This window comes from Gambusia affinis, linkage group LG23, assembly GCF_019740435.1.
Source record: "Gambusia affinis linkage group LG23, SWU_Gaff_1.0, whole genome shotgun sequence".
NCBI classification, from domain to species: domain Eukaryota; kingdom Metazoa; phylum Chordata; class Actinopteri; order Cyprinodontiformes; family Poeciliidae; genus Gambusia; species Gambusia affinis.
Window position 1 is genome coordinate 3,414,982 of NC_057890.1, and position 13,903 is coordinate 3,428,884.

General features: G+C 40.4%; 2 protein-coding genes across 4 annotated transcripts in view; one reads left to right on the forward strand and one right to left on the reverse strand.

Annotated features, from left to right (window-relative positions):
• slc13a4 (solute carrier family 13 member 4) overlaps nt 1–1,822 on the reverse strand; it is a 27,456-nt gene extending 25,634 nt beyond the window's left edge. The window contains exon 1 of the mRNA XM_044107922.1: nt 1,564–1,822. Coding sequence (XP_043963857.1) covers nt 1,564–1,686 — 123 coding nt within the window. The 5' untranslated portion in view covers nt 1,687–1,822. The remainder of the gene's footprint in view (nt 1–1,563) is intronic.
• The window catches only part of zgc:162331 (uncharacterized protein LOC793007 homolog), a 27,433-nt gene continuing 14,617 nt past the window's right edge, over nt 1,088–13,903 (forward strand). Inside the window, exons 1-2 of one of the 3 annotated variants that reach the window (XM_044107924.1) lie at nt 1,088–1,168; nt 9,945–10,456. In XM_044107924.1, coding sequence (XP_043963859.1) covers nt 10,162–10,456 — 295 coding nt within the window. In that variant the 5' untranslated portion in view covers nt 1,088–1,168; nt 9,945–10,161. Of the gene's footprint in view, nt 1,169–1,644; nt 1,945–9,944; nt 10,457–13,903 lie in introns of those variants that run through there. The other 2 variants (XM_044107925.1, XM_044107923.1) reach the window with 2 other exon arrangements.

Genomic DNA, 13,903 nt, shown 5'->3' on the forward strand with positions numbered 1-13,903 from the left:
AGATTTGCTCCCCGTACTCTGACTTCAAGTTGTTCCAATTAAAACCGGTTTTACACGAACTCCGTCATGGACAGCCAACAGTGACGTGATCAATTGACGAAAATTGGGAAATGGATTTGTGCAAAATATTCTTAAAAGTTCCTCAATTATAATTCAATGAAGTAGTCAGGGAATTTAATTAAAATGTTAATCCCATGTATAAATGTATATTTATATCCTGCTCAAAAGTACAAGATGAAATGATTGCTTTCTATTGGATGGATGGCTGCTTTTGTTGGTGAAAAGAAAAATTCACCAACAAATTTATTTTGAAATAAAGAAATTCTTGACTATGATTTCAGGAAATCATATTTGTCATTGTCTTGAGGGGAGACTTTTGTCATATAATCTCTTGAATTTCTCTTCTGTGGAACAATAAAGGCTGTTTCTAACAGACCGATTAAATAACTGGCTTTTATAAACATCAGATCTACATATAAATGACCCAGAGCTATATACAACATTTCCTCAACAAAGTCCAGTTCAAATCCAATAAAATGTAATCTAACACAGTCCAGTTCTAACGCAGTGGAGTACAATAAGTGTCAGAAATGGATAGGAAGTCTGTCTAAACTCTGGAAGCTGGTTAATGTCATCAGAAATTCCCTTTGATTGAATTTTAATCAAAGGGAAAGTCGAAACCAGAAAACGACTTTCATGAAAGCGAGGAGTTTAACTGTCCCAAATGGTCTGCAGTGGGAGTCAGCATCAGTAAGGACTCCCATTTTGAACCAAACCAGATCCAACTCTTCTAGAACAAAGTCTGGAAATCTGTCGGGAATGTTTCATCTGGAGCAATGCAATTATTGTTATTGCTATTTAAAGAGAAGAAAAGGCAAATATTTGCCTAAATAAGCTCAAGTTTCAGCTCAGAACTGATCTCTATCTCATCACTATGTGGCGATGTCTCCCCTCAACACACACACACGTGCGCGCACACACACGCAAAACTCATCAGCTGAGGAGTGGGACAGCGCAGGACAAACAGAGGGACAGTGAGCCTTTTGATTGATTCTCTCTCTCTCTCTCACACACACACACACCCACACACACTCAGAGAAACGGAGCTCCCATCAGGACTGTGGAGCCATGTGCAGCCACCAGGAGGAACACACACAGGCCACAGCAGGTAGTTATCAAATCCTAGATTATGGATGTATTCAGACTTTTAATAACCTAAATCAGCTTAAACTTAATTCCACAGGAATTTGCAAAATGTTACATTCCTCGACTTTAACATTCTCATGTGTTACTAATTCTGATCAGTCATTCAGTGTATATATTAAACGTCCGTCCACTTATTGTCACCTTCCTAAGTTAAATCACCATTTGTTTCCTTTCCAGAAGATGTTTTAGGCAAAAAAAAAAAAAAAAAAAGTGAAGAAATAAACACTTTTGGCACAAAATGGCTTATGCCACTATTTTTAGGAAGGCGACGATATGCAAACCGCACGCTTTTATTTTGAAAAGCTCCACCAGTTTGGATGCTTTTGAGAGTAAAGTGGTGTATTGAGCTGTACTCACGCTGGTGGGGTGGACCAGCGGCAGCGGCAGCAGCGACAGCGGGATGAACACCACCACGATCAGCTTCCTGGCCCTCCACAGCTTCCTGAATACGTCCATCCTGGCTGCGGCCTCCAGCCTCATGGGGCACCCGGAACTCTGGCTCGGAGCGGACACGGGTCGACGGGAACCGGGCGTGAGGGAATCACAAGCCGGCCGACGAGTCGAGCCTGGGTCCACCTGAGGGAGCGCAAAGTTCTGGTTCGGCTGTGCGCATTTACGCACAAGAACTCAGGCGGTTGCGGCGGCGGAAGCGGCTGGCCCTGCGTGTTTCCACAGTGAGGTGACAGGAGAGGACCAGTCAACTTACTCCTGCTTGCCTTCCTTGGGTCTGGCGCTCAGGTGATGCTGCGGGAGTTTTTATCGGGCTGCATAGGTATGCTAATTAGCTTCCATGTTGCCCCACCCTCATTGGCTGAGACCTCACCAATCAGGGTGGCTGGAAAGGTTTGATGAAGGCAGCGTGCAAGAGCTCCAGATGTATTAGGGTAATATAGATGGACGCTACTTTAGGCTTGCATTAACATAATTTTTTTACAATTATAACTTAAAGGGAAAATGTTAGGTATAACACGTGTCTTTTTCCCTCTTTCATTTTAATATTGTTATAACATTGTGACGTTTTGCTCCAGAACAGATCCACTCATTCAACTTTGCTAAATACAGAAAGGTTTTTGTATTTTTTAAAGAAAGTTCTTGTTTTTGTTGCTAAGAGGAATCTAAAGACATTTTAATAACCAACAAAATATAAGCACACAAAAACGTAGTTAAAAATAGTTAGTAAACCAAATATATCTTATATTGAAACCCCTCACCCCCCACTTATAATAATTTGTTGTTTTCTACTTTTTTTTCATTAAATATTACATGTCACATTTATTGCTGGGCAGGTAAAAAGAATTTATACCAACATTATTTTTTGCATTTTCAATGATACATAATTTTAACTTGCAGTTGAAGAGGTTTGGACACTACTGACGAAGATTGTTGTTAAGTTGTACAAGTTAAGTTTGTTTGAATGAGGCATATTTGAAGTTCAAAGTGGCTTTAAGCTCTGATGCAGGACTGAGAAGTTCATCAGATTATGAGATGTGTTTACAGTTTCAGCAAAGAAGGGACTTGTCAAAGTCTTTTATACATTGGGGGGAAAAAACAACAAAAAATAAATAAACAGTAGATCTTTGAGTATGATATAGATAGTCCAAGAAATCTGAGAAGTTATTCAGACAAAACAAACTCTGAAGATTACAAACTTCCAACCTGGAGGCAGAGAACTGAAATAAGTCCTTCCTTAGTACGAAAATACAGCTACATTTAAGATTTGATACTGTTTTGTTGTAGAATACCTCACTTATAGGTTGGCATCTGTGTTTGACGGGTGATCAAAATAAATGTAATAAAGTTATTTTATTGAAAAACAGTAGGACTAACTATAAGAAATTGTGCAAGAGTCGTAAGTTCAGTGTCCTCACATTCAGTGTTGACATCAAGAGCCCACATTTAAAGAATGAAAGAATAAAAAAAGAAACTACATAGGTAGGTATGAAGTGATGCATTGTAGGTTTAATTCGTCCCCAACACCAATAACTCCGTGTTGTATAATTTCACAATTTTCAAATAGTTTTATAAATATTGCTAAATTCATAACAATCCTAAAATAACACAACTCACATGATTTTGCATTGTATTATACAGTACAGTATTTGTGAAATACGCATTGATGGAAAAAAACGGAAAATAAAATTTTTGGTCAATCCCCAAAAATTGCCGCCCCGGGCCACCGCCCCTATCAGTCCTTTGTAAAGTCTGGCCCAGGTTGCAGGTTGCAGGCAGTAGAGCAAATGAAGCAGTCAGAGTGGATGGGGAAAATGAATGGAGATAAATGCTGAGTTTGTTCTATTTTGATTTGATCGATTGATAAGTTTTCTGTTTCTTTGGAACAGAAAACTTCCAAAGCTAATCTGCTAATGGCAAAATTCATCTGCCATTAACAGAAGAATTCCTAATGGCAACAAACATGTAAATAACACATCTTTAAAAATACGAAAAATACATATAATGTCTAACCACGGGAGCAGAAAATCTATTCTAACCTGTTTTACTAAACCAGAGAGAAATCTAGCGCCTCCAAATGCAGGATTTTATCCAGTGGAACAGTACTGCCCTCTGGTGGATAAACAGGGTCAGTGCAGGGAAGTACGTTTTTTCCAGACAACTTCCTAGTCTGATGTTCCTGCTGGCAGTTAAAAACTTTCATTTACTTATTTCTCTATCTTCTGGACTATTGGTGCTCTAGGTAACTTAGTTTTACTTCCAGTTTTTACTTTTAAAAACATGGAAAGGACAGGAATATGAATATTCAAAAAGTCATCCCAAATTTATTTATTTCTTCTAATGATTAGACATTTGTTTGGGAACTTTTAGGTTTGTGTGTTACAGGTTACCTTTCAAATAACTAAAGCAAAAGAAGCCAATAGAATATCACAGAAAGGCTTAGTATTTCAGAAAGTAAAAATATTTTATTACACAGATTTATTTCATTTATAGCGAAATATTTCAAGCCTTTATTCCTTATAATTTTGTTGATTATGGCTTGTAGAAAATGAAAAACCCACAATACAACATCTCAGACAGGTAGAATATTGCAAAAAAAAAAAAGATATAAAGTTGAGTGGAAGGAAAAGGTCTGTATCAGCAACAGGGACAACCACAGCAACCACAAGAAGAATCCATTCAAGAGATTCACATCTAGAGACGAGGAATAGAGCCACACATGTTGCATTCTTCGTCTCAAGCCTCTCCTGAACCTGAGACAGTCAGAAATAATTTACCTCCTGGGCTGAGGAGACCTCTTAGTCTAGAAAGGAACAAGTAGAGAGGTAAGAAAAGTCCCCCAGACTTCCTCTACATGTATTATCCCACGTCTGGCTGGCTAGGTCTAATCTGATGCAGCTGATTGCCTTCCAAATCAGTGTCAACGCTGCATGGAGTCACTCAAAGACAGGATCTTCACCCAAATCCTCAGACGACAGATTAACAAACAGTTCTGAGTTTGGTTTTCAAGACGTTGGCGTCTACAACAGCAGCCTCTGGTTCTAAAATCTTCTTCCATTTCTCCATCACACGAGTCTCTTCACAAGCATTTCTGAAGAAAGATGGATGAAACGATCGTAGCGATAAAAGAGTGAAGCATTGCACTCCAATGCATCGATCGATCGTTGGGACAACATGTCTTTTATTATGTTTGCGATCAACAAACGGCAATCAAGAACATCTAATGTGGTATTTTCTTGTGGGATGCTTTCCCAGGAGCTCCTCCGATTTGCATCAGGCCACACTCCCCGCTGGCCTTCCAATCCTTTCCATCATCCCGACCTCATCATCCTGAGGCTTTGTCGCAGCGGGAGTCACAGTCAGCCTCTTTAGACGCAGGCGGTGTGCAGAAAACAAGTTTTTTAAGGGTGTATTCAATCAGAGGAGATTTTTTTTTCCTGTCTATAGACCCCAGCTGTGAAGCAGCAAAACCCTGAGATCTCCTTGATGTTCCTGTAATTAAAGGCTTAGTGAGAGTAATGGGTGGACTTGGTTTGACCTGATGCTGAGGCAGATTTGAGCAAGGAAGTCTCGATCGAGGGATGGAATCGAGATGAAGCTGGAAATGACTCAACTTTTCTCGTATTAATCCCAAAGATTCAAACGCTCTTTACAATTTAACACATGATTAATCCCAGGATTATTATCTCAGAAAATGTTTTCACTACCAAGGCAGAAAGAAATCTATTGGCAGAACAACGTGGACATTCATCACATCAAATGAACCTTGACCTGTTCGAGGTTTAGCAATGCCGAATCGTCCTCATGGGCGAATCTTTTCACCTAGCAGTCTTCTTGGCCCTAATGTTCCAACCACTGTGGAGCCAAACAGACCTGGACTCACAAGGCGACGGCTTTTAGGATTTGCGTCAAAGTCGTGTCTTGACCACCTTTTATAGATTAGCAAAGAAGTATATCACAATATTGTTTCACTGAATGTTAGTGAAACTTAACATAGCGGTGTGAGGGCGTCCACTGGGACTATTTCCCATGTTGGAAAGTCTTAAGACTTTGTTTTTGACATTTGAAAACGTCTGATGTTTGTGAGAACATCAGACATTTGGCTGTGCAGTCAAACACTTTTCCATCACCCAGAAATCAAGAACATCTCTTTAAATGGACAGTTGGCTTAAATCTAACCAGAAGACTTTGAAAGTAAACTCAGAAATGCATTGTTTTCCACCTTTTATCTATTTATTACACTTGATTTTCTGCCAGTTCAATGGAGCACTGAGTAAATCGAGAAAGGTGTTGATGTAGCTCAGTTGTACCCAAAGTCATATTCCAGGTTTACTTTGAAATAAGGTACTGCTAACTTTACGAGGCATCATTTTCAGTTCTCTATTCTATCTCTACTTGGAACTGCTTTCCAAATTCAAACATGTGTAAATATTTTTTACTTATTGTCAAAACTATAGTTTTCTGATTTTCATTAAGTAGAATCGAAGGTGATCATCTGCAAAGAAAAGTGCTTTTCCAGGGAAAATTAGCTGACAGGATTTTATTTTCAAAAAAATATTAAGTTCAAATGAAATTGAATGTTGGATTTGAACTTTGCAGTGTCATAGAGGAAATATAGAACAAAAATTTCTCCTTAGTTTTAAAGAAGAGCTAGCATACTAATGGCAAAGGTTTGAATACTCCAAGAGATTACTTTGCCCAGAGATTAGAAAAGCTGTACTTCCATACTAGTAAAAAAGACAAAAAAAATAATAAAAAAGGCATTTAATACAATAAAACTATATAGTTTTTTTGTTGCAAAATAAAAACACTTATTACTGTCTCGAAGAAACTTACTCTGCTAGTTGGTGATGATGTCCTTTTTATTCGGTTTCACAAGTTATTTCAGAACTGAATCAATAAAAAATCAAAATACACATTTAACGTTTATTCAGCCTTAGCAACAAAACGAAAGCCAAATCTACCTCAAATCCTTCACTTTCTTTACAAACACAAGCAGAAAGAAGCTTGCAGGCAGATTAGCAGAATATCAAACACGTGAGCATATGCCATTAGTGCAGTCAGTGGGCTTTTGGATTATGTAATGGTATTCAACAGGTTCTAAGATCTCACACAGAGGTTTAGGTTGAGAGTGTCAGAGCAGCAGATTGCTGTTGTGAACATCCAGGCAGATAAATCGCTAATATTAATCATTCTGGCTCCTCTGTACAAACTTATGGCTTTACTGTTCATTATGACAGATTGAGTGTTTTTTTCCGGCTGGTCAGTAAGATGAGACGACTATCTGACTTTTTGAGTGCAGAACATAATTGGACATGAATTGTTCTGAAAGTGAGTGTTTCACTTGGAAATACATCTGGTCTTTGATTTTTTTATTTTTTTTTTAAAGCAGTTTTTCTCAAGGTGAATGCCTAAACTTCGGCATCGCATTTGAAATATTTACTCTATTTCTACAGAAATGTATATGCTCAAAACAAAAAGCAGACCAGCTGTTACCTTACACTTTATCAGATTCTCCTCGCTCCACGACTTATTTCTGATTTACATTGATGTTTGTACTTGATGTTTAAACAAAGGTGCGTAGAATTCTTCTATCCATGAGTGATGCACTGATAAGTATCATGGCTGATAGACGATATTTCCAGATATCAAATACATTCTTTATTTTCCCCAACACTCTGGACAATGTGTCATTAAGTATAGGAGGGAGCCTCTTACTTCAACAAATCGAATTCTACATAAAAATCTTCCACAACTGTGTGAAAAAAATGTGTCAAAAAACAAAAAGAGAACACAATGCTTCACCTGTAATATGACGGTGGCAGCATCAGGATCTGGGGTTACTTTTATTCTGAAGGTGTTCCGTAGATGAAATCATGAGCAGTTCTAAACACCAATCAGCTTTGACCTTTGACCTTCAGCTGTCTAGTAGGAACCTGGAGATGAGGAGAAGGTTTGGTTTTAGCCCTAACTTCATAAATCCAAACAGTGACTCCACCAGACGTACTGTAAGGCTTTGGACTGGCCTAACCAAAGTCCAGAGTTAACTCTGACAGAACTGCTGTGGAGCTCAGAGTTTCTCAGAATCTGGTAGATTTGGGGAACTGTTTTGCTGTTGGGAGTTGGGAGATATTGGCGAGTCAAGATGCTAGGTAGCCTCCTGAGCAAAGAAAACTGCTGGAAGTGATTCGAAAGGTGCTTCAGCAAAGAGTCACTTGATGTGCACAATTATGCAGCCAGGCTTCTGCAGCCTTTTTAATTTTTCATCTTCTTCCCCAGAACAGTGGGTTTTCAGCTGAAAAGAACAGAAAAGATGTCACAACAAAGGTGGAAAATGATTTATTATTATCGTTTGTATATCATGGCAATTTTACAGGGTTATTTAAGATTTTTTTTTTTTTAAAGAAATCTTTTGTTAAAGTCAACAAAAGTAAGACATGTTTCAGGCTTAGCATGCAGATATGAAAACATTCAAGAGGCTGTCGTTTGATGGCTTAAAATAACTTCCCACTTTGTCCACTTTGGAAAGGCGGTGGCTGTAAATAATGCAGTTTGCACCAGCAGAGCTTTCCTCATCCCCATCTACAGGCCTAGCATTAGACTAACCTTTTGTTGTATCAAGCGGCTAGCTCTTCTTCCATATGTTTTCAAATCATCTTCTGTGTTTTCTTTTTTCATTAAAATTGTCTTTTTTTTCCTTCTGCTCGTGCCGACACTATGTTTGCTCCTCTCTCGCTCACCGACAGCACCTTTTCCCGTCCGTCGCTCCTCTATTTTTGGTCCGAGACGCATAAATTATTCACAATTTTTGCACGGACTTTCAGGCCGGAAAGCTATCAACGCCAGCTTTTGTGGGTCATCACATTACACCTGAACATCCACCCCTGGCACTCACAGGCTCACACGAAGAACCAGCTGCCGTGGAAACGCGTGCCAGGAAGGCGCCGTGGTCACGTTTTTCACCGCAAGGATGAAACAAAATGAAAATCCTGACGGTTTGATAAGCTTGCGACGATACATTCATTTACGTCAGCTTACGGGGATTTTCCAAAGAAAGTACACCCCAATGCAGTTCTCATTACCTGGTTTTCACTGGGTACGTTAATTATGCAAACTCACACACTACGGATTTCAACCTTTTCACTATTTATTGAAAGAAAACAAATCTGAAGTGAAAATGGAAAGTGTCGAGTAAAATTAGGCACAACACTAAAACGACAAAAGATGCATATACGAAGAGTGAAATGTCTGAATTTGAAAGAGATGTGCTGAAGCTACATGCTAACTGTAAACCTTTTGCAAATAATTAATTGAATGTTTATGAGTGCTTTCAGGCATGAAGAACTGGGAATGTCATCCATCATTCCGATTAAAGTAAAACTATCTAACTAGCTAACTACCTAGCTACAAGATCCATCTGTTAAGTAGCCAACTGCAGGCTGGGCAGGAGCAGACAGCCTGACTATTTAGCTAACTGAAATAAACTTTTTAGCTTGTTTGTTGCTCTTTAAAGAGCAGAGCGGCAAAAAAGTTTACGCTCTAAGATTTTTAAAACTGCAAAAGTTAGTATAGTCAAAGGTTGAGCAACACCAACAGCCTAATGTCATAGTGCTAGTGTTAAAGGATTCGAACGATTAGGCATGACTTGTGGAACCACGAAAAATGGCAAATTCTGTCATGACCTCGAACATACGTTGATGCACAGAGCGACCTAGCTGGGGTTTAGGGCTTCACCTAGAGCCAGGCTAGCTTGCTTAGCTTCTTCATGTTTGAAAACTGCCTTTTTGGATGTTCTTTCATAAGATTATGTCAGGAATGCATTTGGAAATAGAAACCGACTCAGACTTTTCAATCACAAACACCTCATGCTAAGTGGTTTTCAGCTGTTGTTTTCATTGTCAAACCTCCTTCCACCAAGTGAGGTCGCGCCTTGAGGTTGCTATTGAGGAAGCTAACATCTTCTCGGTCTGCAATCTTCCCTTACAAGCGACAGTCTGCACTCTGCTCTGAGAAACAAGTTTCAAGGGTAGACAAGGGACCAGGAATATCTGGACTTAAGGCTGCATGAGTTACAGCTCAGCAAATGAGTTGGTGTTACGCAAGAGCTCAGTCAGCCCAGCTGGAGATCAGGCGGAGAGAGTAAGCCAGCTGAGCGAATGAGTGAGAGAGTAGAAGGCTGGAGAGAGAATAATAGCGAGTGAGCAGAGAGCCGGGCAGATTACAGCTGGATGCGGCTCGTACGCGGACGTGCAACCATCTCTTACATCCCTTCTCTCTCTGTCATGCAGTGCGGCGAGATGATGAGGGGAAACAGAGTTTGCTTCTGTCCACAAAGGGTTTGAAGTGAGGGGCCTCAAGAAGAATAAAGAAACAGAGGAGAAGAAGAAAGCAACCAACATCCCCCCAGTGAAGGATTTCCCCTTGTTGTTTGCAGCCAGACTATGAGGCTGTGAGTTTGAGTCCTCGTCCCTCTTACAGAGTTCTTCTTCTTCACTACCTGACACCATGCCACTGAAGGACAGATGGAGGAGTGGGGGCAGCTGCCTCTGGATGCTGCTGCTCCTGCCCCTGCTCTGCTGTCTGGTTCTGGCACAGGGCTCCACGCTGAGCCCAGAGGACAGCCGGTCCACCACTGCTGCGATGCTGCCGGAGGACTGGACCAACACCACGGTGCCACTGCAGCCGGACCTGCAGACCGTCGGCCAAACGCCCACAGAGGAGCCGGCGGAGGCGCCGACGGAAGACCAGACGGAGGCACCGACGGAGATGCAGACTCAGGTCTTCACCAACAACTACACAGGTTGGGTCTTCAACTAATCAACCACTTGTTTAGTGTTTTCTGGGATTGTGTGAAGCTTTTTTTTTTTCTTCTTCTTCAAACTTGGTTTAAGTTTATTTTAAAAATGTGTTGTGACTTTTGACTCTCACACCAAAATGATGGTCTTGGTGTGGCAAAGACCGGCGTTAACCTGAAGTAGTCCGCAGTCACAGTGATGCCAGCTGGGGAAATCAAGTTCTCATTGGGGAGTTCAGCAAATGCAAAACTTTCCACAACTGAAAAAAACCCACTGCTAAATATAAATACACATCTATACATTTGGCTGAAACATTTAAACTATTTCCATCAGAACAACACTGACTGTTTCTAGTGCTGTGCTGAGCGGTCTGTCCTCTAGAATCTTGCTCATCCAAACATCCTCCCACTTTCCTCCATACGGACTTTTTAAGGGTGCATTATCACAAGCCCTGTTTAGACGACTTTAATCAAACTCTAGTTCATTTGTCTTGCATTCCGGTTTGTTTGGTGAAGTGTGAATGTGCAATCAAACTCTGATGCGGACCAAAAAGCTAACTGGTCCGCCTGAAAATGTAAGTTTCTGTTTGGTTGAAGTGATCTGGTGCGGTTTGAATGCACATGTGAACGCCAAGCGGACCAGAGAATGCTTCAAAAGCAGGAAGCAGGATATAGTGCAGGGCATTCTGGGTAAATACAACCAAAACAAATGTGCAAGTCTAACGCTACATGGAGAAATGGCTTGTGTTCTTTTGCCAAAGACGAAAGACAACCACTAAAATCTGACGCCACTCTTATTTTTGTTTGTATTTCGTGAAGAAGGAAGTTGCGTTCAGTGTCTTCCTCAGAGGTTTTAGTGTTGTTTCCTTCAGTGGTTCTTGGTGCAGCGCCACCACAGCCCAGGGGGTGAACAGAAAGGGTTTGGTCCATTTGACACAGTGAACCAATACTGAACAAATATTATAATTTTGGTTCCCGATCGAACCGAATCTGCCAACTATCATGTGTGAAAAACATCCCAACAACCAACTTCCACCATAAACCTGAAAAGCCGAGCTACTCTCTAACCTCTGGTTAATGCCACCCATTTCTGGAATTAAGAACGGTTACTCTCCCACACACACACACACACACACGTAATTTTTGTAAGGGGTGAATCCTGTCATTTCAGCCGCTCGTGCAGATCACCATTCTGAACAGTGTCACTTGCCAAACACAAAGAGCACATGGTAGAGACTAAAAGCATGTACAATTGCGTGTGTGTGTGTGTGTGTGTGTGTGTGCGTGTGTGTGTGTGTGTGTGTTGCAAGATGTGTGACAGACTTCTACAATAGATAAAAATAAATACTCATGATCTCAAACTTTCAAGAGTTACAATAGTATTAGTTCTTCTCTGAAGACTCTTCCTCCTCTAGCAGTAGTTGAATAAAGGCTGTTCAGTTGGGTTGTATCTGGACAGCTGCTATGCAATGGTGAAGTCAAATATCTTTTAAATTATTTTTGTTATATTTATAACAACTGAAGGTAACACAGGTACTTGATTGTGCTATAACATGGCGCAATGTGCATGGATAACATATAATACCCCCATTTATGTCGTGTTCAGGCCATAAAAACTATTAAAATGTTGCTCTATAATGTTTGTTTTTTTTCATTTTGACCCTGAAAACAGATGAGTTTTGTTTAAGAAGAACAAAGACTTATCAAGATTATTATAAAGGGAAACACAAATCAAAGTTTTATATGAAACCTAAACATTTTTTAGAACCAAACACTGAATCTAAATTGAAACGGTTCACCACAAACACCGATATGTTTAAAACCTACACACAAAAAAATATCTTAGAAATATATACTGGTTAATACGACTTTTGTCCGTGTAAATAAAAAACAAGTGTAACTATTTTACGAGAGTTGATGATGTTTTTAGAGTATCGAACAGCTTTTAATCAAAACCCAACAGCTAAGTGAGTTTAAATGTCACCATAAGATTGATACTTCACATGTAAGGACACTTGTTTATCTGCTAACTGGAACAGTAATGGGTGGGAATACGTTGGCGTGCCATCAGACCTGAGTGCTTCTTACTTTTTAATGAGGTTCTTTCTTAGTTTCAGACCTGGATGTGTGTGCAGCTGAAAGTGTTCAGGAGGGAAGTTGGGAGGTGAGGCGCCGGAGTTCGCGTGCTTGTTGTCGGCGGCCGTGTGCTCCAGGTGTTGCCGTGGAAAACAATTCATTAAAACTGGAGCTGTTCAGGCTGAAGGGAACGCTGCAGCGCCGCTCGCATGACTTCACTTCCACTGGAGCATGAGTTTCCACTCTCCTTCTTTCCTTCCTTTCTTATTTCCTTCCTTCCTTCCTTCTCCCAACATGCGTCTCTCTTTCTCTGTCAATGCATCACCTTCTCGTTTTTCCTCCGTTTCCGTCATTTATTCTTCTGTCCTGCTTTTTTTTTTCTGTGGCCACGTCATCACGTGTTTACGTGAACTGCCCAAAGCGGATAACTTTTTTTTTTTTTTAAAGCTGGACCCTCACGTGCTTGGTAGGCACTCTCATTCACTCCCAAACACAAGAAACGGACGCTCAAACCGCAGAAATCTTCTTAAAGGTTTAGAGAGTAAACACAGTTGCTTATTTCATAATGGCAGCTTTCTGTCTAACCGAGCCAAAGTAAGCACTTTATGCTTTATCAGCACACACGCACACAAAGAGATCAGCTGGCTTGCCACATTGCACCACATGCGTGAATTACACCAGACCGGAACGGTGAGGGCATTTCCGAACATTTAAAATCCCAAAGCTGTGATTAATATCAAAGTGTTCATCAGACGGTAAACGACTTTGCTTCGTTCAGACTTCATCTGATTTGTTTGAAGCTGTTCTTTGGCTTTAGTGTTGGATTGCAGCAGCCACACTGGGTTTATGTTTGGGACAGTTTTACCATTTTTAAATTGGCTTCCTGTACAGAACAATTAATTCCAATTAAATAGGCTGTCAGAAAGGCTTTTTCACCACTGGACCCCAGGGATTCTGTAACAAATGAAAGGCAGTCGGAGTTATTTCCCGAGGAGCGGGAAAACTTTCTATAATAGGCCTACATTTATTTTTTTTTTAAAGTAATCATAAGGTCACGCAGTTGTATTTACACAACTTGGACTCATTTATTTGTGGTGGCTTAGGCAGACCCAAAACTTCATGGAGAGACAATGAATGGATGGACAGACAAGCGGATGGATGGATGGATGGACGGACGAATGGACTGGGGTTCTTCAGATAACGCCTCAAGAGCCAGTCATCCAACTTTTTGTTGTATCCATGTTCTAGCTCAAATACATCAAATGAATGACTTATTACCAGGCCTTAGTAAAAATTCATGGAGTTCCAGGAAGTCATTTCTCTAAAGGTTTCTTGTAGATGCCTGGTTGGTGCTGGTTTGCTTGGTTTCCTGGTGTT